Source organism: Anthonomus grandis, chromosome 3, assembly GCF_022605725.1.
Source record: "Anthonomus grandis grandis chromosome 3, icAntGran1.3, whole genome shotgun sequence".
Taxonomy (NCBI): domain Eukaryota; kingdom Metazoa; phylum Arthropoda; class Insecta; order Coleoptera; family Curculionidae; genus Anthonomus; species Anthonomus grandis.
The window spans coordinates 3602714-3629035 of record NC_065548.1 but is presented as its reverse complement, the minus strand read 5'-3'; the positions used below and the strand labels follow the sequence as shown (position 1 = coordinate 3629035).

Here is a 26322-nt window from a genome sequence, read left to right as displayed (position 1 = left end):
TTTAACATAAATAACCACATTCATAATATAAGCACACTGTATATTTTGATGTGTAAAAATTAATTCTTTTTAATAAAATGTATTTTTTATACTTGTACTATACTTTTTTTATACTATAATTGAAAGAAAAATAACCGGCTCTTCAATTGATAATTTGGCATTTTTGTAATTGGTTTTGTTTCCAGTTTCTGGACCTGATGTCCAGAAAATGTAGACTTTCATCTAAATTTTTATTAAATACTTTAGAAATAAGATTGCCTAGTTAAATTTTAAAGTTTGAACTACTTTAACAATATTTTAATTTTTTTGGAATACTAATAAGTGCCAAGTGGTGAACTGCACTTTCTAATTTTTGACTAATTTCTGACCTCAAGCAGAAAACTTTCATTGGGATGTTTGGCTGTTAGGGGGTTCATTCTTGGGTTGAGCTAATCAGGGTCAAATAAATATAGCATTTCTTTCACAAAAAAAGCAGCTAGATCAATTGGTAATAAAAACCAGAGAGAATCTTTCGGGCCCTTTATTCTTAAATCAAAAGATATCAACCTTCTTATCTATTTATGTTTTGGAAATCTCATCTAAACTTTCTTAGATTAGATTTGAAAACATTGTTAGTTACTAAGGTATATTATACTCTAAATGAGTGTTTTGTCCTGATTATCAAATATGTATGTGTGATTTGAATAAGTTAAGCTTTAATAGTGATTGTGTGATTTTTATCTTATTATAAAATGGCAGTGCCATAAATGAATAACCAAGATGAAATCCCTGGCAGTTCGCTAGGTAAAGTAAGTCATTTATATCAATACCATTAAAAGAAATAAATATTTCTGTAATATTAATGTTAAAGCTGAGATAAGTCGTGATATCCTTTTTATAGCAATTTTTCTACATACTAAACCCTTCCTCTCTTAAAACAAACAAAACTCTTACCTCGATGCACATTAAGGAGTGCAAAGTTTCAATTTGGATCTGCCGGTTATCACTAACAACAGGATTTATGATAAGAAACTGAGAACCAACTGAAAAACTTATAAACAGAGCCAAACGACCATCACTTTCGGGGCTCCCGATGCATTTTCTCAGTGCAGCTAAAAAAAATTTTATTTATGTAGAAGGAGACAAATTAGAAGTTACCCTGTACCATTTTGAATTCTGTGATTTTCAAACTTCCCAGGTTCTGTTAAAATGTCAATGGCTGCGTCACATTGGGCATTTTTACTATTCCAAAATTTCAAAAATCCATTCCTTGTCAGAGTCAATATGTATATTTCATAATCGATCACCTCAATCAGAGTAGCAACCACTTGCTGTTCATCACCACCTTTAGACCTAGACAATAGTCTCATTTAAAAAAATAGTCAAGTCATTTACACAAATATTACCTGAATTTTTCAGTTAACCCAGACAAAAACCTTGGCATCAGGGTTTCTCCCTTAAGCTCCTGGCATATTGTATGTCCGTCTGGATTTAAGTTAATTAAAACTGCTTCTGAGTTAGGATAAGACAGAACGAAAATAGATTGACCAGAATCAGCGTCATAAAATGCACTTGCTGAATTGGGTAATTGATCAACTAAGAAAATACAACATTAAGTAAGTTTTACAGTGCCTAGTTAAATGTTTAGTTACCAGCTATTGTTGGGTTATTAAAAACATAAAAACTGTTTGGGTTTCTGGCATCAGAACTGCTCGCTTTGGAGAATATAGAGGGGGTAGCCAAATTTTGGTGGATCCCAAGCAATTCATCCTATAAACGGTAATAATCAAAATTAAATACTTTGCCCTGGATGTCATGTATGTACCTGCTTATAAAACCTGGATGGGTGGGGAAAAATTAGTCTATGCACACTACAAAGTGTGGGCACCAAAATAACCACACTGTCATGAGTCTCTTGCACAGAAACCCCATCAATAATTGGGCTGTCAATGAACCTATATCTTACTTTGTTGCCTGTTAAGTTTACATCTAAGCTATGCTCTACTAACTCAAGAGAGTCCAGAAATATTCTCCTAAAATTACCTCAGAATAATAATTTACTGTTTCTTTATAAAATAATAAACTAGGTACCAATAAATAAATCTGTTTCTAGTGTAATACTGTGTTGAGTCTAAATAGCTGTATCCAGATGCTTTTTCTGTTGCTTTAATATCCTGTAGGGTGCTTTGAATTCCTCCTGAGGAAAAAATTTTAATTAACGCTTGTAATTTTGCAACTAAGTTTCATAAGAGGGTATGTGTCCAATCATAGAAGTTGCCACAAATATTAGTTGAAAAGTTATATACGACTACTACTAATAAGTATTAGGATTTAACAAAGCTATGGTGCTGTTTACCTGTAGTCAAAGATATATCAATCCATTTATCCTCCAGCTCTTGATCTGGTATCACTTCCCTATATCCCAAGGTAAACTCGGCCATATTAGGGCAGTTTTATCTTTGGCGGGCTAACTACTAACACAGATAGAATTATATTTTATAAGTAAATACTCGCTAACTGACTGTATTTTAATAAAAAAAGGGTTTTTTACCGGCCAAAAATAATTGGCATGTTGTTTACATTTTCCGTTAAAATAACCTCAACATTTTTAACATTGACAGGTTAGTAGCAACATCTGTCAATGTCATTACGGTCAGCGGACTCCTCATTTTCGGTTGTAGCATATTCGTTTAACCAATCTGGTAGGTCGAGTGTTATACGACGTTTAACGTTAGTAGTTTAATTAAGTTGTTTATTCATAAATTTTACCCGTTCAATAGTAAATAAAAACGTCGCTATCATGTAATATCCCGATACTTTCCACCGATTGGTTAAATGAATATGTTACGAATATTAAATGTCAATTTTTAAAAATTTAACTATCGGACAAAGTCTTAAGGCGCGTACACACATGGAACCGAACTTTGTTTCGTAACATCGTCGCGCAACAATTTTTTATTACGCAGCGAAGTTCGCTGTCCGATAACAGAGCATTGTCGTATAACCTATAGTAACCTAATTTCAAAGTAGTCGAGTAGTATCGAAGCAAAAATAATGGTAATTGCTGCAACAGCATATATTTATATGCACTCATATTGAAAACAAAAAAAGACGTAAACAAAAAAGACATTGGTGGCAAAACACTAGTAGAAATGTATACAGTGGAAATTATTTACACAGATTATTGTTACATGTTTTTTATTGGATTATTTCCCCCATAGAAACAACAGTAGACTTTTAAGGTCAAACCAGTTACTTTCATAAACATCTGCTGTTCCTAAAAAAAAAACATTCATTGTCCTAGTGCAACAAAATGAATAAAATTGAAGGATCTTCTACTAACTAAAATTCTTTTATTTTCACTCACTTGTACCCGTACCTCGACTCTCCTTAATTTTAACTTCCTCTCGTGTGAGTGCCGTTAATGGAGAATTTATTTTCTTGTCGCAGTTTTCTCACTTATCTCCAGAAATATTAAACTCGTGCCAAGTATTATAGTTTCTAATTTTATTATAATATCTGGGATTTTTGTCAACATCAGCCTGTCCTATGTCTTTAAATGAACGCCGTGATGTTTCGATGTTATGCTGCAATGATGTTGATGTTGCGCTGTTACGATACGATAGTTTGTTTTTCGTGTGAACGCGCCTTTAATATTCGTTAGTCAGCTAACGACTCAGCGCTTGTCAGCTGATATCACGAAGTCACGTGATCTCGCACTGGCCACCCTATTGGTTAAATTAATACGCTACGTCAGAACGTCTGCGCTGTCAAAAGAAACGTGTCGCATTTGAGGTTATGTCACCACATTTATTTTGATTGTTCTATATTACCAAAACAGTGTAATTAAAGCAAAAAATGACCAACAAAAGAAAATTAAAAACCCGAAAACACGATGAGAACGAGTTCGACCCCGTCCCGAAACACTTGGTCACCGACCATCTAAAAAATCAAGAGAAACGTTTGATAGTAATCCTAGAAGATGCCCAATTGGAAACAGTAAAAGTAAGCTAAACCACCCATTTTAAATAATGCAATATTAACATTCCTTAATGTTTATTCAAGGTAGGTAATAAATTTGAACTGCTAAACTGCGACGACCATGCACACATTTTAAAAAGCAACAACAGAGACGTTGGCTCTTGCCGGCCCGATATAACACATCAAAGTTTACTGATGTTACTTGACAGCCCCTTGAACAGGGCGGGGCTGCTTCAGATTTACGTACACACCAACAATAATGTCCTCATAGAAGTGAATCCACAAACCAGGCTACCTAGAACTTTTAAGAGATTTGCTGGCCTAATGGGTGAGTAGTAGTAATTTATGAGCTTTTCATACATAGTTTTAAATGTTGATTTTTTTAGTTCAGCTGCTTCATAGATTCTCTGTTCGAGCAGAAAACGGTCCTAAACTGCTTAAAGTGATAAAAAATCCCATCACCTCACATCTCCCTGTAGGAGTGCAGAAGATTGCCATGTCATTCTCGTCTAAAGTGGTTAAGAATCCAAGGGAATTAGTGCCTTCAACGGAAGACCCAATTGTAATGGTCGTAGGAGCTATGGCCAGGGGCAGTTTAAATGTTGATTATGTAGAAGATACAATATCAATTAGTAATTATCCTTTATCCGCTGCTTTGACTTGTAGCAAGTTATGTTCAGCTTTTGAAGAGGTTTGGGGTGTAATTTAATGTAATAAATATAGTGTTTAATTTTTAAGTAGTAATTTTTTTCTTTTATAAATCACATGAAAACATGCACTAATAGCATCAACAACAAATTTAGTAACAAGTAAGTATTTGACTAGTAAACAGTAACACTACTACTACTCACACACTCGCCTTTTTATCAGTGTCATATTCAAGATATCAAAAATGTACAAGGTACAGTTTTAAAATATATGTGGTTTAAGTGTGACAGAGTGTATCCAGATATCAGTTTTCCACACTAAGTCTTACTCAACAGATTTTCCATACAATCGCTTAATGACCAACGCAAGTCAGCTGATCCGCAGTTTTTGTAAAAATTGGTAAACAATCTAATCCACTTGTTGGAAATTTTAAATTTTCACATCCCAAGAGCTTTAAGAAGAAATCCTACTACTTTTTATTAAACGATGTTTTTTGAGGGTTTTTTAAACATCAATTAAGTATGAATCCTAATAAAAATCAAAAACTGTATGTGGTCCGCCCACATTTAGTTTGTGAACGTCCAAATAGTTTAAATATTTTCTTTTTATAATATTTCTTTGTTTTTCTCTCCAAATTAAAACTACCATTTCATTTAATTTAATTTTCTCCTTTTATTATAACCAATTTAATTAATATTTTTATATTAAGTCTTAACAACCACAAATCTGCGCGTGTACGATAGCCTTTAAACTTCTAAATTCCTTTGGTTTGTGCTGAACGGACACCAGAGAGAAGACGACTTCCATGTTAGCACTTTTATCATCGCGCATTGATTCCAGTGTCGTGATCTATACGTTTAACTGTTGTCTTAATCTTACCGCATCACAGATCGTGATTTACTTATCAAACCCGCAACCACTCTCAGGGATTCATCCCGAATTAGAAGACCCAATAAGTCCAAAGCAGGCCTGCTGAAGCTGGATACAGACACCTTAAGGTATAAGGATCTTTAAAGGCTGGTTTTTCGACCTTTCCACATTTACTTTTAATTACACAAATACAGTCCGGAAGATAAGAAACAACTTTACAAAAGAGAAAAAAAAGAAAGTTCTTTTTTTTCTTACCAGACCAACCAGTATGTGTCTACTCGTAATTTGAATTTGCAGGATTTTGCAAATGAACCAGTTACTTTTTTGGGCATTACATTTGATTTGAGACTTAACTGAGATGCACATGTTGATTACTTATGTCTGAAGGTGGCTTCTGGTGTCTTTGCTCTTCAAAACTTAGTCCATAGTGTATCTACTATGCTTTGTCAGCTTATTTTGCATGTGTTCATTCAAAAATATCATATGGAATTCTTGTTTGGAATCGTACAAGTATTCATTTTCTCCCTTCAAAAAAAGGCAATCAGAATTCTTTTAAATTTAAATTACAAGGCAGACTCTAGAGCACATTTTTCTAAGCTTAATAGATTGACTGTTCCTAGCCTTTATATATTTCATTGTCTCTTAAATGTTAAAACAACCATAAATATGAAGCTTTCGAAGACACACACTGCATTTCATAGAATATGTAGCATTAATCAAATCAAATCATTTATTTCCATCGACATCATAACAATGTATAGGAATTGTCAATAAAAAACTACAATGCTAATAAAAATAGTATAAAATTACAAAGATATGAAAGGAAACAAATTTCACTTAATTTAGTCAATAAATCTACAGTTAAAACACTCTGTCAACGAATAAAAAGGACAGTCAGCTAACATGGTCCTAAGAGCCCTCTTAAAAGTTAGAAAAGTCTTAGCTCTCTTTATTCTACATGGGAGATGATTAAACATTTTGAGAGATGCAAATTTCCAGACCATCCTGTACCTGCGACAACCGGGTAAAAGAGATGTATAATTTATCTGCATTTAGTTTCATAAAAATTAAGATCTCATGTAGTTTGAAAGATTTTTATGTACTTGACATGCGCACTCCAACAATGAAATTGGTTTTCAAACAAAGACCATTTTTCTGGCACCACCCCGCAATATCAGCTATACACTTGGTGGCTTTTGAGTGGATAGACTGATAGTCAGTACCCGAGACAACTGCTGATGTATCGTCGGCAAAAAGTGTTATGTAGCTGTCATTAACCGGGAGAGGCAAGTCATTAATAAAAAGTAAAAATAAAATGGGCCCAAGTACACTACCCTGTGGAACCCCAGTGACGACAGTTGCCCAATCATATATGGTCACCTGACCACTAACTCTCAATCTAACAGCCTGGGTTCTATCTGTCAATTATGAGTCAAGCCATTTATAAGCCGGACCTCTTATACCATAATGAAAGATCTTATTTAATAGTAAAGCATGATTAATGGTATCAAATGCTTTAGTAAGATCAAAAAAGATACCAACAGATTTTAATTTCAATTCAAAATTATTCAATATATACATGGTGTGCCAACAAGGTGTACGGCTAAGATAGCGTCTTAACTATATGAGGTAGAGCAAAAAGTTCTACAGCAAAGTTGTAGGGTTGACAAAAACCTACGAACTAAAAATATTTTTATGTATACTGGGTGTGTCACAAAAAAGTTACTATAAAATTCGAGAAATTCATCATCAATATAGATGGTCGCTTAATGTTTGGGCAGGAATAATAGGACATTACGTTATTGGACCGCACTTTTTTAATGGACATCTTACAGGTGAAATGTATTTAAACTTTTTACAAAACGATTTTAATGTCCTTCCTCAAACGTTGCCTGACCATGTTCGAGATAGGATTTGGTTTCAATGCTGTTAGAAATTTTTTAAATAAGCATTTTAATGACCGGTGGATAGGGAGAGGTGGGCCGGTCCCTTGGCCCGCAAGATCCCCAGATTTAACTAAACTGGATTTTTTCTTCTCAAACAACTCCTACCACAAGTAAAAATATAAAAAATAAAATTCGGGAGATTTTTCAAACAGTCACGCCAATTATGTTGGAAAAGGTTAATGACTCATTCTCAAAAAGGGTAAACGCTTGCATACAAAATTTAGGAGGTCATATTGAATACAATTTATAATAATTGTAATTGATCTTTAAAATTTAAAATTAGTGTAACGATGTACATTTTTGCAAAAATACGTAAGTACCTACCTAGTATGTAATTTAATTTTGCTGTTTTTTTTTAGCAGTTTAGGTGAATAATTGGGTTGGTTAATTTTTCAAGTATGTAATAATAATAATAATTGTAGGAAAAGTAACAATTCTAATTCTTCAATAATTTTTTCTAAGCAATCTTGATCAAAACTTAAAGAATACCCGTTTTATGCATAGTATTTTACAGAAAAGTTAAAATATCTCAAAAAGTACTTGGTTTAGCTATAGGACATATTAAATAAAAAATGAAGGTATTTGAGGGACAAACTTAATTAGATAAAAATATACAGGGTGTTCCATTTGAAAAAATTGAGATATTGCGTATTTAATTTCAGCAAGTGTGAAAGTTCTTTAAAAACACCCTGTATTAAAAATTACAAATTATCATAGTCAGCCTAGAGGAGGTACCCTAGACTAACTGTGGTACAAGTTTCATAGGTGCAGAATAACTTTTAAGTTAATTATGATTTTTTAAACGAACCCTCTAAAAGGCAAAAAATAACATAAAAAAATTAATTACGTTGCAACGCCGCACGGAAATTTCAAAAAACGTTATACCAAAGTAAAGTACTCTTTTTGTCTCACATTTTAGTACCATAATATACAGGGCGTACCATTAAAAAAAAAATCATATTTTATAGTAACTTTTTTGTGACACACCCAGTATACATAAAAATATTTTTAGTTCGTAGGTTTTTGTCAACCCTACAACTATGCTGTAGAACTTTTTGCTCTACCTCGTATAGTTAAAGCGCTATCTTAGCCGTACACCTTGGTGGCACACCCTGTATAGTATAAAGAGATATTATAGCATCTGATGAAGAGAGTCCAGACCTGAATCCAAACTGATGACATGACAGTAAAGCAAAAGAATCTAAAAATGCAATAAGTCTTCTTTTAAAAGATTTTTTAAAAGATCTTGTAGAATACAGAGAGGAGAGCAATAGGCCTATAGTTACCCACAAAACTGGTCCTCCTTTTTATGAGCCACTGTTCTACAATAAATTGCCACTTCACATTAATATTCATATAAATAAAAAATTCACATAAATACACATAAACACTTCACATAAATATTGCCTCTTAACGAGTTTAGACAAAAATTAAAGCAGTATCTTCCATCTAAAGATTTTTTTAGTATTAATGAATATCTTAATCATAGTTTTATGGATCTTGTGAATTAATGGCTAATATTGATTGTTCAAGGTTTTAATATTGACTTGTGTAAACTCTGTTATGTAGTATTAACACCAATAAACATCTTATCTTAACATAAAAGCTTAAGAAAAGATTTGATATGGATGAAAATATAAACAGTTAAGATTACATACAATTTTCTATCTAGCCCCAAAGACCTTGAACAGTCAATATAGGTCTGTACTAATCCCCGGAGTTCAACAATCATAATTCATACCTACCAACCCCCTTTTGAAGGATAAATAAGGGCTCTAGTAAACACTGCTAGCCCAGAAAACAATGCCATACCTAAGATAGGCCTCCACAATTCTTACCCTCATTTTTCTATTCTAACCTTTAGTTTCTCAATTATTCTTGAGATAGTTCAATAGGCATTTTTATGAACATATGAATCCTATAAAAGCAAAATCCGACAAATCCACTTTTAGAAAATTTTGGAAAATGTGAAAAAACGATAAGGGGAAGTTAAAAGCTCAATATCTTTTTAAGTTTCTTTATATACATAGAGCAAGTCATCAAGCATCTAATTTTGAACAATTCAACCTGGAAAACCATCAGTGTAAAGTTATTTGAAATTTTTTTTTGTCGGGTTTTGAAACTAACGAACCCATTTGTCGGATTTTGAAACTGACCATAGTGGTTTTGTCGTATTTTGTAAAAAAAAAAACATCTGTTTTTCAAATACGTATTTTATCACGGAAAAATTCAACAAACATAGATACTTATACCGACATTATTTAAAAAATAGTTTAAACTAACAAATCACTTAAATAAGGCATGTTTTCACACAAATTCTCTTCATTTTCTGGAATTTCTATGTTCTCCAGATTTTCCAATAATATTCTTATAGTATTCCAATTCATTCAGTTCTTTCCATTTATCTCCATAATGTTTGGTGAGGAGTGTTTGGACATCCTTTAGCTTTATAGGATTTGGCTGTATACCATTTTGAACTAATACTGGTTTTATGTCGGTTGGTGGCTTGCCCTTTTTTAAGACTGATTTGAAAACACCCAGATCTGATTTATAGGACTGCTCTCCTCGAATCGTAACCTGTCCAGAACTAGTGCGATTCAATATGTACCTCTTGCATGCATTAAATGAGAAGTATCATTGTCCAGTAGGTTTTACTGTTTCCTTACAAGCTTTCTTCGAATTGTGCACTTCTAAGTCAGATCCAAATCGATAAACTTTACCGTGATCAGCAAAAATATTTAGGTACTATTTTACGGAGACTAAGACTTCTTTTTTTATATTTTTTTTTCAATTCGAGCGAACACACGATTTGCAGGGAGAAAAGAATGCCCAACAACTGGAAAGATAATTTCTAATTTTGAGACTGACTGAGGAACCTTCTGACCAAGCCACATGGTACACATTGTAATTAAAGTAGAGTTTTTATTCTGACCTGCACATCCGTCAGCAACAAGTCGTACTTTATTTTTATTCCAAGGTCTAGTTGACAAAGTTTGTAAAATACAGCACTTGCTATTTCATTTGATCCCTTATGGTATTCGTCTTCAGTCCAAGCATAAATTGACACATTATTTTTAGTGAGGGGTGAGTGTGAACTGCCAGTAACAATGGTAAAATTGTAAATATAAAGCTGGCGGCTATAATAAACTGATTGGTCAGGAATCTTTGGTAGGACCTGATTCTTCTGGCAATCAAATGATATTGTAATTAGTTCAGGTTTTTCTTCTTTTAAATAGTCAAAGAAAGCCTTGGCGCGTAATTTATGTACATGTCTTTCCATCATTAGTTTATTTTTTTTTATTTTCGTCTCTCATTTTTTATTTTTTCTGTTAATTGGAGACACACGGAACACACATCAGTGCGGGGTGAACCAAAGCCAATGTTGTAATTGGTATTAAATATCATTGCAAAATAACTTTTTTTAACAAGGAGGGTTGGTATTTCGTTAATTTTTTGACAGTATAGTCTCCACATCTTTAAAATGCTAAGTATTGAGGGTAAATATTTGCGGTTAGTTCGGTTTCGGCAATAATGAGACTCGATTACTTTGAAATTTTCAATGAATTTCATTACTGACTCTTTTTTCGCACTATATTTTCCAGAAATTCTGTCGCCACCCCTTGTTTCAGACGCCATTTTCCCGGATTCTTTAAACCTCTTTAAAATCCCATTAATCCGATCTTTATAAACTGCCAAAGTTTTAGCAAATGCATTCCTGCAAACTGGAACCAGTTTTAAAGTATTGGCCCTGGGAATATTATAAACAACTGAAAAACTTCTTTTAAACGCGCCCTTTTCATTTTGGGTCCTTTTGCGTTTAATATCTCTAATCAGGCAGTGCTTTAAAATTAGGTTGTCTTGCTCAATTTTAGTTTTGTGAAGATAAAAAGTTTTATGAAAATTTGAAACATTGTACATTGACAATGAACTGCAACGATACGATTTTGTCGCGTATTTACATTTTGGATACTTCGGAAAACTTTTATTCTTGTATCTAGAATATTCAATATTATGCAAAACACTGTCAATAAGTTTAAAAAAAAACTTACCTCTCATTTTGCTCTCGTTTTGTCTTAGGATTCATATCAACTTGCATTGAGATAAGAACACACATTTTTGTTAATTGGTATATTGTTTATTGGTAAATCTACCATTCAATCTAAAGCTACATACAATATGTATAAATAAAATTACCTAAAATAATGCACAAAAGTTACAGACAATAAGTAAAACATATACAATAAAAATGTCTTTCATTTGTATGGAATGATTTAGCCATAATACAATTTACATCTACGACACTGCTGGTTGAGATCAAGAACAACTCGCTATGGCATTAGTAGGAAAAGCAGGATAAATAGGCGATATTTGTTCTTACAATAAATCGACTAGAAAAATCTATGTGTAATGTCTTTGACTAGGAAAAATAGACTTTTTTTTTATTAATAATTCCACTTTTAAGATTGAGTTTCCTCAATGCCTTCATCTGTAAAAAGTTTTTCAATAAAACTAAATGAATTGTCTTTGAAAATGAATTATACCTGGAGTACCAGAACTGTACTATAGGAAAGCACTTGGATTTGCTCTGGGATCTTTCTGGTTACGGTACCTTACCGTCAACAGTACCCCCATAAACTGAAAAAGTACAGAATGAATTTAAACATTATAACTGTAAATCTGATACTATAAAAATTGGGATGATACTACCTCAGTGAAACTGAAAAATAGTCCAATCCAGCCGCACAATTTAAAGGCGTAGTTTATTGTACTCTGTAGTTTGTCCAAACAGCCCGGGCAGACACAGTTTAAGTGTGCTGAGTCAGTACAACACCTCATCTAAAGAGAATTTCATAGGGCCATTATCTTAAATTGTAACAAGCACTGAACTAATTCACAGGAATTTCGAAGTGGGTCACAGTGTTTAAAAGCTACCTGATCTTAAGTTTGAAGATAATCATGGTCCTTCACTTTCAAATGGTTCACATTACAAAAAAAAAACATGTCTATTCATCAATGAAACTACAGCAAAGAACTTTAACAGCAATTTATATGACTAGTCATAGCAAAGAACAAAGAAAATACATTAAAAAAAACAAGACAATGGGGGTTTTAATGTCCACTATGAACCAAATAAAATGCATGCCCAATCAAGAATTCTTTAGATTTAATTAAAAATTTGTTGGAGTTGTACTATTGTTTCAATATGCATTTCATTTGGTTCACACATTTTACCTCTATACATAAAGGTGAGTTCTGGCTTACAGTGAATCTGCAGTACGGAAGAACCAAATTCTGTGCCTCCCTTGTTGAATACTGATGACTAGTGCAATATTTATCAAAATTTGATTCATTTTGTTTAACACATATTAATTGGTGGATGTGTAAACAAGGAAGAGTAAGAAAATTGTATTTTTTAAAAAGTTGGTTTTATATTTTCCTTACATCGCAAAATCTTTTTTTGCATTAGAAAGACTCTATTGATATGTGCTGATGAGCCCCAAAATATTAAACCATACTGGAAAGTAAACTGCACAGGTCCATAGTCAATCTAATATACAGTGAAATTCCTCTTAGCGGACAGCTCTCAATACTGGACATGTCCTATTAATGGACAGTATTTTTTGTCACGAGATTTTAAAGAACAATTTCCTATAAAATAAATTCTCATTAGCGGACGGACAAGGACAAACATTTTCAACCCCAAAACGCGCAAAATTCCCCAACAACGGACACGGATCTCCGAAAGCGGACAAAAATGACCGTTACGTTACCGTCTTGTAATTGAAGCAGGTGACATGGCGCCTAAGAAAGGTATGGGTGTAGGATTTTAATTTTTGTATTTTGTGATCACAATGTACATATTGTTTCTAGGTTTAATATAAGTAAAAGTCAAGCGGCGGAGATTGTAAAAAATAAAGAAATTATTCGAAGACAATGGCAATCGGGAGAAAATTTAAATCAGAAATCAGCAAAATTGAAAGGTGAAGCTGCCCAAATAGACCGAGTTTGTTTTAAGTGGTTTGCCCGCGCAAGAAATCAAAAAATTCCCATCTCAGGGCCCGTAATAAAAACGAAGGCGAAAGAAGTAGCAATTGAATTGGGGCATCGCAATTTCAGCGCATCTGATGGTTGGCTGAATAAGTGGAGAAGAAGGCATAATATAAGCTTTAAGTGCATCTCAGGGGAGTCGGCAGATGTAAACCAAGAAGATGTGAATCAGTTCTTAGAGAGGCTACCAGGAATGTTGCTAGGATATAGGCCAGAGAACATCTATAACGCAGATGAGAACGGTTTATTTTTTAGAGCTTTGCCAGAGTGCACAGGGGGCAAAATGTCAAAAGAACGATTAACAATACTATTTTACGCCAATATGGCCGGTGACAAAGAAAAGCTTTTGGTTATGGGAAAAGCTTTTGGTTATGGGAAAAGCTGCGCGCCCACGAGCCTTTAAAAAAAAATTTACCACTTAAGAGTTTGCCGGCTACAGGGACATCAAATAAAAAAGCTTGGATGACAAGAATTTTTCTTGATAATGCCGGTTCACACCCAAGAGAACTTAACCTTCAAAATATTAAAATACTTTTTTTACCTCCCAACACAACTTCTGTATGTCAGCCCATGGACCAAGGTATAATACAAAATTTTAAATTATTTTATAGAAGCCAGATTTTAAAGCACAACCTATCAAAAATGGATGATGTATCGTCTGCTTCAGATTTATCAAAATCGATTAACATTTTGGAGGCATTATATTTTATTAAGAACGCCTGGAATAAGGTTACCCCACGCACTATACAAAATTGTTTTGTCAAAGCTGGTTTCCAAAAATCACCTCAAGGAGATACTCAAGCAGAAGACTACGATCCAGAAGATGACTTTCCTTTGGTAACTTTAGCGGAATTCTGGAAAAACTGTCAGGAAGTTGGCCAAATTTCTAAGGCATCAGATAATGACTTTATTATATTGGACCAAAAACTTCATACAGAGGAAACATTTGAAGGAGGTCTAGAAACCATTGCTGGTGAGGTACAAAATACAATTTTGCAAAGTTTTGAAGGTATAAGATCTGAAATTTGCAACAAATTTTTAAGGATTTTAAATTTCAGTTTTCTTTTTCTGGTATTTAAGGTAGCAATGTACCTATGTTTGTTTATACTTGTAATTTTCATCAATACATGTTAGTTAATAAAAATTATGTTATTAATAAAACATATGTTAGTTAATAAAAATTATGTACATACATTTACATATTTGGGTTTTCTTATTAGCGGACAATAAACTTGGTACCGTCAATGTCCGCTAATGGGAGATTTCACTGTATATGACATAATATATATCACAATCAATAAAAAAGAGCAATTTTTAAATCATTTACCTTTGAAAATACAAATCCAGACAATTGCCACACTGTTGATTGATTCTATTGAATTTCCATAGAAAATTTAATAAGTGAAAAGATTCAGTTCAGTTAAGGATTTTTATAAAAACCTCTGTGCAGCTTCACAAATTGGTGAAACTTGAAAATATAATTGGCAATGTAATTAAAAAGCACTAGTTACTTTATTAGGAATAAGATGTACATTTATTTTAATTTTAAATCACAAATAGGAAAACTTTCAGATTAGATGTTAAGTAAACTGAGTAGAATTCCTTTCATAATAGGATCCTTAAGGTCTATCCTTGTCTACTACTTTGTCTGCCTACCATGGTTAATTATTTTTTTGCAAATATGTGCTATGCAATTCAGAACTGGGGCCATGCACAATCTTTAAAGTTCAACAATGATGTATCAGGACCATGATTGGCCCGGGTATAGAAATTATTGTAGGCATACTTCAGATAGCTTATATACATTCATTTCCTGGAGCTTGCATCTATCAGTGTTTAATTTACATTGTTAATAACATCTTGCAGTTTAGAACTTATTCATATATACACTATTACAACAACAGGCATAGTAAGAACATTATCATAGGCTCTCTAGAACCAGATGGGGCCCTGACTACTATTGTGTCCAGTTCTTTAGTAATATGCCACTCTTCAGAAAATATTTTTGGTAAATGGAAAACTGTAACTTGATCCAAATAGGTATACATTTATAGAATTCAAAATTAAAATTTTAATTTATAAACAATTTGTATTCTTTCAAATTAAATAATTACACCCAAAACTTAAAGGAACTTACTTGCATATTGAGTAATTTAATCACTTCATTCAAAAAAGTCCAAAATAGATGTACATACTCTTAGTAAAACTCTCATTTATAAACATCTGTACCTTAAATTAGTAACCAAAATGTGATAGAATAAAGTAGAAATGTGTTTAGTGGGTTGTTTCTATTCAAATCACTAAAGAAAAAATAGGATCTCCTTTTTTCTTATACCAATGATTCAATTATATCTAATATGAAGTTAGGCTTACCACAACATCTTCGCATGACGGTGGTAAGACCATCTTGTCCACATCCGAATCAAAACCACAGCAAGTAAATGTGTTCTGCACATCAGCTCTGGTGGCATTATTGACCCTAATTAAGAAATATTCATCTTAACGAGTATAAAAAATTAAATATATTAAATGGTTACCTATTCCAACCCTGCTCAGCAAGTTGTTCTTGTTGGGATTCGTTTACACCCAAACAGGCGCAGGCTACAGAAAATTGAATTAAAAAGAGCAGAAATAGGATAAGCATGTACTAAAATCACTGTTAAGAAAATACATGTTTTAAAGGAAATGAAATTTACTGCCATTTTGTGTCCACAATAATATGATACAATAATAATGTATTAAATAGAACGGTAGTCATATTTATCTACTTTAAAACAATGGGTATTGAAAGTTATCAAGATAATAAAAAGGAAACTATTTAGTAATTTTTATAGTGCATTTGTGTCACACTATGTACGAACATGATTTGCTATAAAAAGGATACAAAAAACAGCATGACTTGGTGATGCTTTACCGCCCCCATAAGCCCCAAAACTGAAATGAGAATAAGTATGACACCACATGCCAAAATGCCTCCGATTATGGGCAAATTGGTAACCAAGGAGGCCGCCCTGCCATAAACAGCCACCCCAATAAGTATGAAAGCCACCACCTAGGACATTTCATCACCAAAATTAACCGGCTACGATAAGTAAACGTTAATACTTACAATATAGAGCACATTAAGTGCAATTAGGGCATTTTTCGAACAAGTAAAACCTCCACACATCTTCACTGATATTGTTTCGGCCTGGTGTGAATAAAACGCTCTTTCGGTCCGAGTATTATTTAATTGAGCATGGTACGGTCGCGTGGAAGTGAATGTTTATTTAATCGCGTTAAAGTTAATTTTAAATTTGAATATGATAAAGGGGAAAATTGCTCCAGCAAAAAACGTCAAGTCGGTTTTCAAAAAATCAATAATAATAATAATACCGGATGTGTCATAACTGTCATAGTTGTCACACGCTAATGACATATCGTGTGATAAACATGAGGAGCCAAGGATGATCCGATGACGTCATAAAGAGGTTTTAGAACGCAGGAATTATTACTTACATATTTGATTTTTTTTCCAGAAATTTGTAACGCACTTCATAAACGTATTATCTTAGTTCTATTATCAGATAAGTCTTGTATTTCTAAAAAAACAAGGTGTAGTAATTAAAGGGCAATTAGCATTTAAAGGTGTGTTAAGTTTATTTGATCGTTTTAGTAAGTTAATTATTACATAAATATTAGTTTCTTTCGTATATAATTTGACATCACATTTAATGCGTCTTAATATCATGCGAAGTTAAAATGGTTTAAAGATGATGTACACGTACGTTTTATAGAAAATATTGTTAACATTTTCTTCATTTCGGATAACGAATCTCTTTAATTAACACTTGTAACGAAGTTATAGCGGCATCTGGTTTTAATTGAAATTTTGAACTTATCATGCGCATTTTGTGAAAACGCCAATTAATGACGAGTATATCTTCATTTATCCAATCCGGGCCAATCCTAATAATAATAAGAATAATTCAGTTTGTCCATCACCATTTTAATTGACAGAACATCCATCATCGAATTTGCAGATTTTACAGTAATTATGATAAAGAGCTTTTTTCAATTTCAAAATGGCGGCCAGGAAGTGAGGACGCCATTTTGGAATGAAACAATTACTACGTTTACACGTGACAATATACTGTTTACACAACAGTATTAAGAAGAGACTTTAACGTTGACGTTAATGATCAGGTTTCTATTGCCAACCTAAATAATTTATTAATAAATTACTTATATGGAGGAGAATGAGTAAAAATATATCTAATTAAAGAATATTATAATTCTTTAAGTTTCGCTTTTAATTTAATTATATTGTTTTATTAGCTATATTTTTTCTTAATCTCTTCATTATCAAAATATTATTTAGGTTGGCAATAAAAAAACAGCTGGTTAACGGTAACGTTAAAACCTCTTCTTAAAAGCGTTTTTGCCCACATTAGCCGCTAATTCGCATTAATGTCACGTGTAAACTTAGTAAATGACGTATAACAGTTTGATCAGATTTTCAAAATGGCGGGTGGGAGACCATTTTAAAAGAAATTGAAAAGGCTAATTAATTTATCCAAGCCTTCTTGACTAAAAATGTACTCTTTCAACGTATAGTCGTGGCATATTAAATTCAAATAAATGACGTATAACACAGTTTAATGAAATTTTTAAATTGGGGGATAGGAAGCCATTTTGAAAGAAATTTAAAAGGCTTTTTATAGTCAGAATGTCATTTTAAGGCACCCAAAATGGCGAATGGGACTCCATTTTGGAATTAAATAAAAAGGTAAAGGCCTGCTAGAATGAAGCAAATGACGTATTACAGTTTGACACAATATCTTTATTATTGTAGAATGGCTTTTTTATTCGGTTAAACAAATACACTCACAACTTATAAATCCATAAATGCGTATACATAAATTAATACGTCTCGCCATAATCGAGTCACGTCATAATCTCTACTTGTCATTTCACATCACTCATGCCAACCTAACAAAACGTAACTTTAACTGTCAACACGTATGACGTTTTAGCTAAAGGCGCGAAATTCAAATTTTAAAATTAAATATTACATTATATATATATTTTTTTAAAGATATAATAATATGAGTTTAATTCTTCCAGGCCTCCTTGACTAAGAAATACTTTTCTAAAGGTTCAGATGATCATCTATTAAAAATAAATCCTGTTAAATCTACATGTATTCATTATTGCAATAAAATTGAGAGTTATCAACTATAGAATTCTATACACTCAAACTTGGGGCAAATATAATATAAATTAAAGAAGCGGTAAAAAAGCTAGGCTTGATTATTGCTTGAAATTAAAGTTTAAGGATCATAATTATGCTAAAAAGGGCCTATTCAGTGCTTAAACCCATAGATACTACGTGTCCCAGGAAATCAAGGCGATGCTTTAGTGTCATCTCACTTCAATTTTTCAGATCATGTATTAGATGGCCTGGATAAAAGAAGAGTTAAAAACGCGCAAAATTCTTATTGTCTTTGACTGATCTTTGGTATAAAGCGTATAGAGAAAGAATATTTCATAAATTACCTGAGTAGTGGCTTAAAGTGGCTTAATAATACATGGCTGACCGACTTACCTCGCACTTTGTTGTCTTTTTTTAAAAATTTATTAAATATGAATGTTCCTCCCTATCTTTGCAAGAAGCTCACATATCGAACAGATGTCCATATTGTTATATATATAATGTTCGTAGATTAAAACCTGTTCATAGAACTGATGAAGCATTTAAAAAATCATTTGCCTTTCATATAAATAAATAAAAAGTTTTGTATTTCTCCTTGTCAGTTTCTATTAAAAAAAGGAATTAACGATATGTTGCTTCAAGTTTTTTTTTCTCTCACTTTCCCTTTATCTGTCTCTTTTACACTTTAAATTCTCTCTTGTCTTTATTTGACAATTCTTATTATACCATTCTGTTATGATATTATACAAATAGTAATATTAGTAGTTATTATAATAATTTTTTGTAATATAATGCACTAATATTGAAGCCGCAGTCATAAGTTTTTTTATTACAGAAAATGCATCAGAACATTCATTGGTCCAATTCCATTTTAAATCATCTTTAAGAAGCTGGTGAAGTGGGAACAGCACTGTTGCCAAATTGGGAACAAAAGTGCCATAATAATTTATTAGTCCCAAAAATGATTTTAATTGGGTTACATTTGTTGGAATGGGTGCATTTATAATAGCATCAATCTTTTCTTTACACGTCGTAAGACCATCTTTATTGATATTAAATCCTAGATATGAAACTTGTTTCATAAAAAAGTTGCATTTTTCTAAGCGAATTTTTAGACCCGCCCTATCCAATATTTTTAAAACGGTATCTAAACGCTTAAAATGTTGCAAACGATCTTTTCCCGTAATTAAAATGTCATCGATAAACACAACTACCCCCTCTACGCCTTCAAAAAGAGATTCCATGATTTTCTGAAATTCTGAGGCAATACTTGCTATACCAAATGGTGCTCTATTAAATTGGTACAGCTTTTATGTGTGGAAATCGTGGTTAGATTTTTTGAACTGCTATCTAAGCAAATTTGCTGATATGCGCTAGATAAATCCAACTTAATGAATTCCACCCCCCTTGTAATTTCACAAAAAGTTCATTGATTCGTGGAAGTGGGTACTGATCAATCTCAATAACTGGATTAATTGTGACTTTAAAATCACCACAAAGTCTCACCGAGCCATCTTTTTTAAGCACCGGTACAATTGGTGTTCCCCATTCACTATAATCTACCTTAGATATAACCCCCAACGATTCCAAACGATTAAGTTCCTGTTCTACTTTCTCTTTCATTACAAACGGTAAGGGGCGAGCTCTAAAAAACTTGGGGGATACATCTTGATTCTTTAATTTGATTGATATAACACCCCTAGTAAAAGTTCCAATTCCAGGAGAACAAACGTTAGAATATTGCTTTATTAACTTATTAATATCAAATGGCACATCAATAAAATTTAAATTAAAAACATTAAAAAAATCACGTCCTAACAGAGGTGGTCCAGCTGCGTTTCTAATTATATAAAAAACCAAATCATGTCCCTGACTATCATACAACACATTGCTTTTAATAAAACCTAAAGGGATAATTTGATCTCCATTATAGAGGTTAAAAACATGATTAGTTTTTTGTACAATCCTATTACTAAAATTTTCTAAGTATATTTTTTCACAAATATGGCAAAAACACTCTCTAAAAGAACAAAATTCTGATTTGTGATTTTTACGTCCACAAACTAAGCACTGATGTTGATTCCCTCACTCGAATTTCGAGTCATTGCAGGGTTAGTAGAATGTTGAAAAATGTTGTACCCGGCCTGGTTCCAGTAAAATGCAATTCTGCCTCTTGTTTCATATAACTTGTACCTGGACTATCGTGCACCATAAAAGGTTTAGTGGAGTAAACTCTGGGGTCTAGAGTGTCATTTTTTTTTTTTGGAAGTACAACCAGGTGAAACATGTTGGGTTTCATTAGGTATGTTACATGGCATATGAAATCGTGTTTTTCGACATTTTCCGGTGGTCGAGATATTTTTTATCCGGAAGAAATTCAAAAAAATTGATTTTATGAAATCCACGTTTTTTTGTGTTTCCATCACTCTATCTCTGAAAGTACTTGAGCTATCAAGTAATTTTTTTTTTAGATTAAAGCTGTAACAACAGCGCTTTAAACAACATCTCACGTTTATTCAAATTTGTTTTTTTTTTTAATTGTTAAATAATAGGAAACTAAAACTTGCTATTTTCAGAAGCATAATTTTGAGGAATCGACAAAAAACTTTATTTATGAAAATTTGTGTATACATGCTGCGTATGAAATGAAGCCAATAGTTAATAAAAGTTTTTGAAAAAAACATTTTTCATATATCTTTGATAGTATTGAGTCAGTGAATTTTTTTTATGGGCAAAATTGGATTTGCGCGCTTAGCGCGGCTATCATGTCGAGTCCGCTGCAACGATTGGGTATCGAAGTGACTGACGCATGATGGCGCAAAGTTTGTAATAATAAGTACGTACTGATGTGTTTCATTTTAAATATTTAGTTGGCTTTGTATATGTATAATATACCCATATATATACATACATAGGTACCGATCTATATTATAATAAATTAAAAATGATAATTTACTGCTAAATAAATAAATGGATTAATTGCCTCACACATAGGTACATACCTACTTACATGTATTATTGAAGTAACAATGAGTATAAACAAGTTTTTTGAAATAAAACTCTTATTTGGATAAATAAATATAGCTAAATATAATGGTTATGTTGTGGTTGTTTAATAAACGCTACACTAATAATATTCTAATTCGTTGTTATCATCCGCATCCATCTCGATATTTTCAAGAACGTTACTATAAAAACGGCATTTGCACTCGATACAACATTTTAAACCCTCTTTGATGCAAGTACATTTTTTATTGTTACAGTTTTTATCAGAACAATAAATATTTATTGATTTTCGAACAAAATCTGGAATTGGCTTATCATCCGAAAAAACTAGAGTCCATACATCTTCAGTTAAATTCCATCCTGACGCGTTTGTATTTATACTTGGCATTGGGATATCACTGCTATACCATATTCGAAGTTGATACATACACCTGCAGGAAATTTATGCATATTAAATTATAATATATATTATTACCTTGTTTACCTTAAAAAATGCTGATAAAAAGCGCCTTCAGTTGGAGGAAGTTCCGATGATGGTTTATTTGTTAATGTCGCTAGCTTAACCCTTAGATCGATTAATTTCTGGATATCTTTATCTTTATTTCTATATAATAGAAGGACTAGCTTTGTTACAATCTTTAATGCCTCTTCATTAGATAGCAATGGCAAATCAGACAATTTTTGAAGAATGATTATATTTTTTTTCCATTGCCTAAAAAGATTGAACTATTAGGTATAAAATAAATAACGCAACCTAATTTTTTTTACTACAAAAAAAAGAGGTATATGTACCATGAAAAAATCCTATAAATAACTAAAATAACTTATAGGTGCATAATATTACCTGTTTGAACGGCAACCAAGTTTTTCTTTTTTTTAGTTCCACTACTGTTGCAAATAAGGCACATTTTCCTAACATCAAAACCATCGGACCTAAAACGCTTAGCGGAATAATTCGAAGGACCGACACCACTTTCTAACTCCCTATCACAGTCTAACAAATCTATATACTTGAAATCTATATACTTTGTCCCTATTATTATTATTATCAATATTTTGAAAACTCGTGTAAGATTTACGACAGTCTATATGATATTTTACTGTTAGTGTGCCATTTAAGATAGATTTTTTTTGCCAGAATTTCTTTTCCAATATTATCTTGCCTTTTTTTCTGCACTTGATATTAAAGACACCAAACTTTGTATTCTTGGGTTCTGTATCACAGATTTGTCACTATTATACACAGTTTTTATTATACACAGTTTTCTTACATATAATGCACTCCATTGTCTTGGGCAAAAGTAAATAATAACACAAACATGAAACAACTGAGTCTAGTAGAAATTACTTTCGATTAATACTGCAGGCGCCTACGAATAATACAATAATACTGCAATACTATTTATAGCCCGCCGCCGCCGCCGGCAGCGCCAAAGCGAAGGGCTCAACTCTGGCCTATAAAAAAAAATTCGCTGACTCAATACTATCAAAGATATTTAAAAAAAAATTTTTTTTTAAACTTTTATAAACTATTGGCTTCATTTCATACGCTGCATGTATACACAAATTTTCATAAATCAACTTTTTTGTCGATTGCTCAAAATTATGCTTCTGAAAATAACAAGTTTTAGTTTCTTATTATTTAACAAATAAAAAAAAACAAAATTGGGTAAACGTTAATTTGACTTTAATTTAAAAAAAAAATTAGCTTGATAGCAAACAAATCACACACTGAAGCCAAATTTCGAAGCTTGGCTGCCCACTCTTTAGCACTTTCAGTCACTAATTTTCGAGCGGTATAAAATTTATAACGTCCCGCGAATACTGAGACATTTAGCTTAAAATGTTCGGTCATAAGGTCTATGGGAGATGTATATGATTTCTTTTCAGGCTCTTCGGGAATGCATAAGTCAAAGACTAATTTGTAAGCATCCTCACTTAATATATTTAACAAGATTGCCCTTTTTCGACCCTCATCTCTAATATCATTAGCTACAAAATAATTTTCTATTCTTTTTTTGAAAATCGACCAATCCGAACTTGCCGGATCAAATTCGCGTAAATGACCTACATTTTCTGTCGCCATAGTTTAAATTATTGTTTTTTGCAAACTTTTGCCCTAACGCACTCAAGTACTGCTCATGGAATATCAAACGTTTTTCTTTGTAAATGTTTATTTTAAAACACTATATTTTTTTTAAAGAAAAATAACAAACAGTGAAAATCCTCGTCGCCACTATAATGTTCCGGATTAGTATTTAACTATAATAAAACAACGGTAATAACACTAACTGCTTATTTATTTAATAACTTATTAAATTCCTTTTACCACAACGTTTTGTTAAACTTATGACCCGAGTACAACTGCTCTGCCGCATTTTTCGCTACAATGTGCGGTATGTCGTAATAAATACGCTAGCTGGACGCATTACTTATCTTTATTTAAACTGAAAGATACTACATTTTCTAAGCTCTAGCAACTGCTTCATCCGAAACAAGCTGATTTAACCTTTTATTTAATTATAGATCGTTGTAAAATAAAATCTATTATTGTAATCTTTTGATATGAGATATATAAACCGTTTATTACTATTATTACTTGAAGACAAATATATCAAAACTCAGAATATCATTTTAGAGAAACCCACTTAAAATTCAATACCTTCTAAAGTAATAAGCCAATATAACAGGGTCAAAATAGCACATCGCACGCCATTTTGGAACAAATTAAATTATCAGATACCTAAAATAGACAGTATATTAAAACTACTTATGTTTTAAAAAAAAAAAGATATAAGTATATATATACACAACGAATTGTTAAATATTTTGACTGAATAATTCCTTCTCCATATCGATCCATTATCCACCATTTTGAACTTTAGTATATAATATACTTTTATTAACACGGGAAAATTCGCAAATAAATAACAAAAGAGAAAAACGATAATACAATGTGCATATTGTGAAACTGTGTTAACAAGAGAGTAGGTATTTGATGATTTGGCGCAGATCGCAGAAACGGGTTTTCCACGCAGACCGATCCGGAGTGGTCGATTTCCCTTCCATCCGTTGTTCCCGAGGAATATACAGTTTCCACTTTCCCTTTAAAACGTACCGAATTTCCACCCTTAGATTTCCTATACGGGTGTGTCTGTGTTTTGTGCCGACTTTTTCCTTATATACGCGTTTGTTGGGACAACAGGTAAAAAAGCAGTTAATTAAATTAGACCCTTTTTATATCATGTACCTATAGTGTGACTTAAGGGGCTTAGCAACAGTTGAACTCCTGATTTTTTTTATGATAATTCAGTTTAAAGATAAGCAGGACGGTTGATATTAGAAAGACGGCATAGTAAGGCACATAATAATTATCGATTGGACTTATAATTAAAAATTTAAACTATTAATTAAAAATCGAAGAACAGATTGTGCATGCTATAAAGATTTTCAAGTAAATAAAGCTACGAAATTTAGTCTAATGCAGTGGCGTCTCGTGATATTTTAAAGAGGGTGTCAACTAGCAAAAAAAAATTAGAGAAACGTTGACAAAAGATGCTTTTTATCGAACTTCACACACATTTTTTCATAAAGTTCGTCGATACCAGGCAATTTTCTGACTAAAAATTTTGCAAACCTGTGTTAAATATTTCATCTTTACTGCTGAAATTTTCCTTTTTTCTTCATCTAAAGTTACCGTAGAAGCAAATGCAACTCGTCGTTCTCTACGTAAAATAATACTGCCAAAATCTTTATTAAAATCCGTTTTAATTTTAATTTTTAAAAAGGAATACCTTTTCACACTTGATCCACTTATTATGGTGGCAATTTAATCCATTTTTCTTCCAATCCAACATTGTCATCTTGATCCTTGTTTCTTGTTTATTATATATATGCCAGGATAACATTGGTCTCTAAAGAAACGATGCTGATTAATCGAAATGAGAACTTTGTCGCAAGGTCTTTCAACATTGTCAAAGAATTTTTCATTTATTCCTTTCAAATCACTGGGATTTGGATGATACACTTGTAAGAGTTGAGAGAAGCAGATTCTAAATGGGGAAAATATTCTGTTCATACAATTTTTTAATTTTGTTCCTTGCTGAAAAATTCTTCATAGTTATGACACAAAAAATGCGAATAAACATTTAAACTCTTCAACTTAAGGTATGCAATTGTTGAAATATTTTCCAATTTACTACATTTACAAACATTTTTCATGTATTTATACATTTCATATACATATATACGAAACATAACATTTCGAAATCACCATCATATAAATATTTTTCCAACTTTGACGATTGCCAAAAACGACTTTTGTATCCGTTACCTGTGAAAGTATAAATAATTAAACGGTTGAATAATCCTTGTACGGAACCACGCACAAATTTGTTATTAAAGATTCCTCATAATTAGATAAAAACTAACATTTTAACCAAATCCTAAAAATACTTACCATCTTTTTTTTTTTTTTAATTTTTTTTGTAAAGAGGTTAAAAAAATCTGCAAACAGACACCCCAGGCCGGCCTGGGATAGTGTGGGGTTAAGGCTTTTTCCAGCCCCGACCCACTAAAAACCATTCCTCTTTGTCAATATTATTCAGGGAAGCACACTGATACATGCTTGGTCAATTTTTCAAGGGAAAA

General features: G+C 32.3%; 4 protein-coding genes and 1 long non-coding RNA gene across 7 annotated transcripts in view; 2 read left to right on the top strand and 3 right to left on the bottom strand.

Moving 5' to 3' along the window:
* The window catches only part of LOC126733862 (nuclear pore complex protein Nup160 homolog), a 68016-nt gene extending 65427 nt beyond the window's left edge, over positions 1-2589 (bottom strand). Inside the window, exons 1-7 of the mRNA XM_050437283.1 lie at positions 2336-2589; positions 2071-2176; positions 1805-2012; positions 1632-1749; positions 1386-1575; positions 1145-1332; positions 934-1091 (exon numbers count right to left, since the gene is read on the bottom strand). Of these exons, the coding sequence (XP_050293240.1) occupies positions 934-1091; positions 1145-1332; positions 1386-1575; positions 1632-1749; positions 1805-2012; positions 2071-2176; positions 2336-2420 (1053 nt within the window). The 5' untranslated portion in view covers positions 2421-2589. The remainder of the gene's footprint in view (positions 1-933; positions 1092-1144; positions 1333-1385; positions 1576-1631; positions 1750-1804; positions 2013-2070; positions 2177-2335) is intronic.
* A 1151-nt stretch (positions 2590-3740) lies between these two features.
* LOC126733874 (ribosomal RNA small subunit methyltransferase NEP1) lies at positions 3741-4697 on the top strand. The gene is made up of 3 exons (XM_050437306.1): positions 3741-3984; positions 4045-4288; positions 4347-4697. The coding sequence occupies exons 1-3, from the start codon at positions 3838-3840 to the stop codon at positions 4667-4669; spliced, it is 714 nt and encodes a 237-aa protein (XP_050293263.1). The 5' UTR covers positions 3741-3837; the 3' UTR covers positions 4670-4697.
* A 6840-nt stretch (positions 4698-11537) lies between these two features.
* LOC126733875 (tetraspanin-31-B) lies at positions 11538-16835 on the bottom strand. The gene is made up of 7 exons (XM_050437308.1): positions 16582-16835; positions 16357-16524; positions 16010-16119; positions 15846-15951; positions 12132-12260; positions 11966-12059; positions 11538-11910 (listed from the first exon to the last, which is right to left on the bottom strand). Exons 1-6 carry the CDS (start codon positions 16639-16641, stop codon positions 11985-11987), a joined length of 648 nt encoding a protein of 215 aa, XP_050293265.1. The 5' UTR covers positions 16642-16835; the 3' UTR covers positions 11538-11910; positions 11966-11984.
* Positions 16836-17024: 189 nt separating this feature from the next.
* Positions 17025-26322, top strand: part of LOC126733870 (uridine phosphorylase 1) — a 36870-nt gene continuing 27572 nt past the window's right edge. The window contains exon 1 of one of the 3 annotated variants that reach the window (XM_050437300.1): positions 17025-17099. The gene's annotated coding sequence lies outside the window, so the exon portion shown is untranslated. Of the gene's footprint in view, positions 17127-24725; positions 24878-26322 lie in introns of those variants that run through there. The other 2 variants (XM_050437299.1, XM_050437298.1) reach the window with 2 other exon arrangements.
* Positions 21290-24010, bottom strand: LOC126733876 (uncharacterized). The gene is made up of 3 exons (XR_007659894.1): positions 22517-24010; positions 22157-22384; positions 21290-22103 (listed from the first exon to the last, which is right to left on the bottom strand). It is a non-coding gene; the product is annotated as an uncharacterized LOC126733876 (long non-coding RNA).

Excerpts from the sequence above, each read along its gene's own strand:
- LOC126733874 (XM_050437306.1), top strand. The coding sequence starts at position 3,838 with ATGACCAACAAAAGAAAATTAAAAACCCGAAAACACGATGAGAACGAG. Across the intron at positions 3,985-4,044 it reads CCCAATTGGAAACAGTAAAA|GTAGGTAATAAATTTGAACT; the intron begins GTAAGCTAAACC and ends TGTTTATTCAAG. Across the intron at positions 4,289-4,346 it reads GAGATTTGCTGGCCTAATGG|TTCAGCTGCTTCATAGATTC; the intron begins GTGAGTAGTAGT and ends TGATTTTTTTAG.
- LOC126733875 (XM_050437308.1), bottom strand. The coding sequence starts at position 16,641 with ATGTGTGGAGGTTTTACTTGTTCGAAAAATGCCCTAATTGCACTTAAT. Across the intron at positions 12,261-15,845 it reads CGTCATGCGAAGATGTTGTG|ATGAGGTGTTGTACTGACTC; the intron begins GTAAGCCTAACT and ends AATTCTCTTTAG. Across the intron at positions 12,060-12,131 it reads TATTTTTCAGTTTCACTGAG|TTTATGGGGGTACTGTTGAC; the intron begins GTAGTATCATCC and ends GTACTTTTTCAG.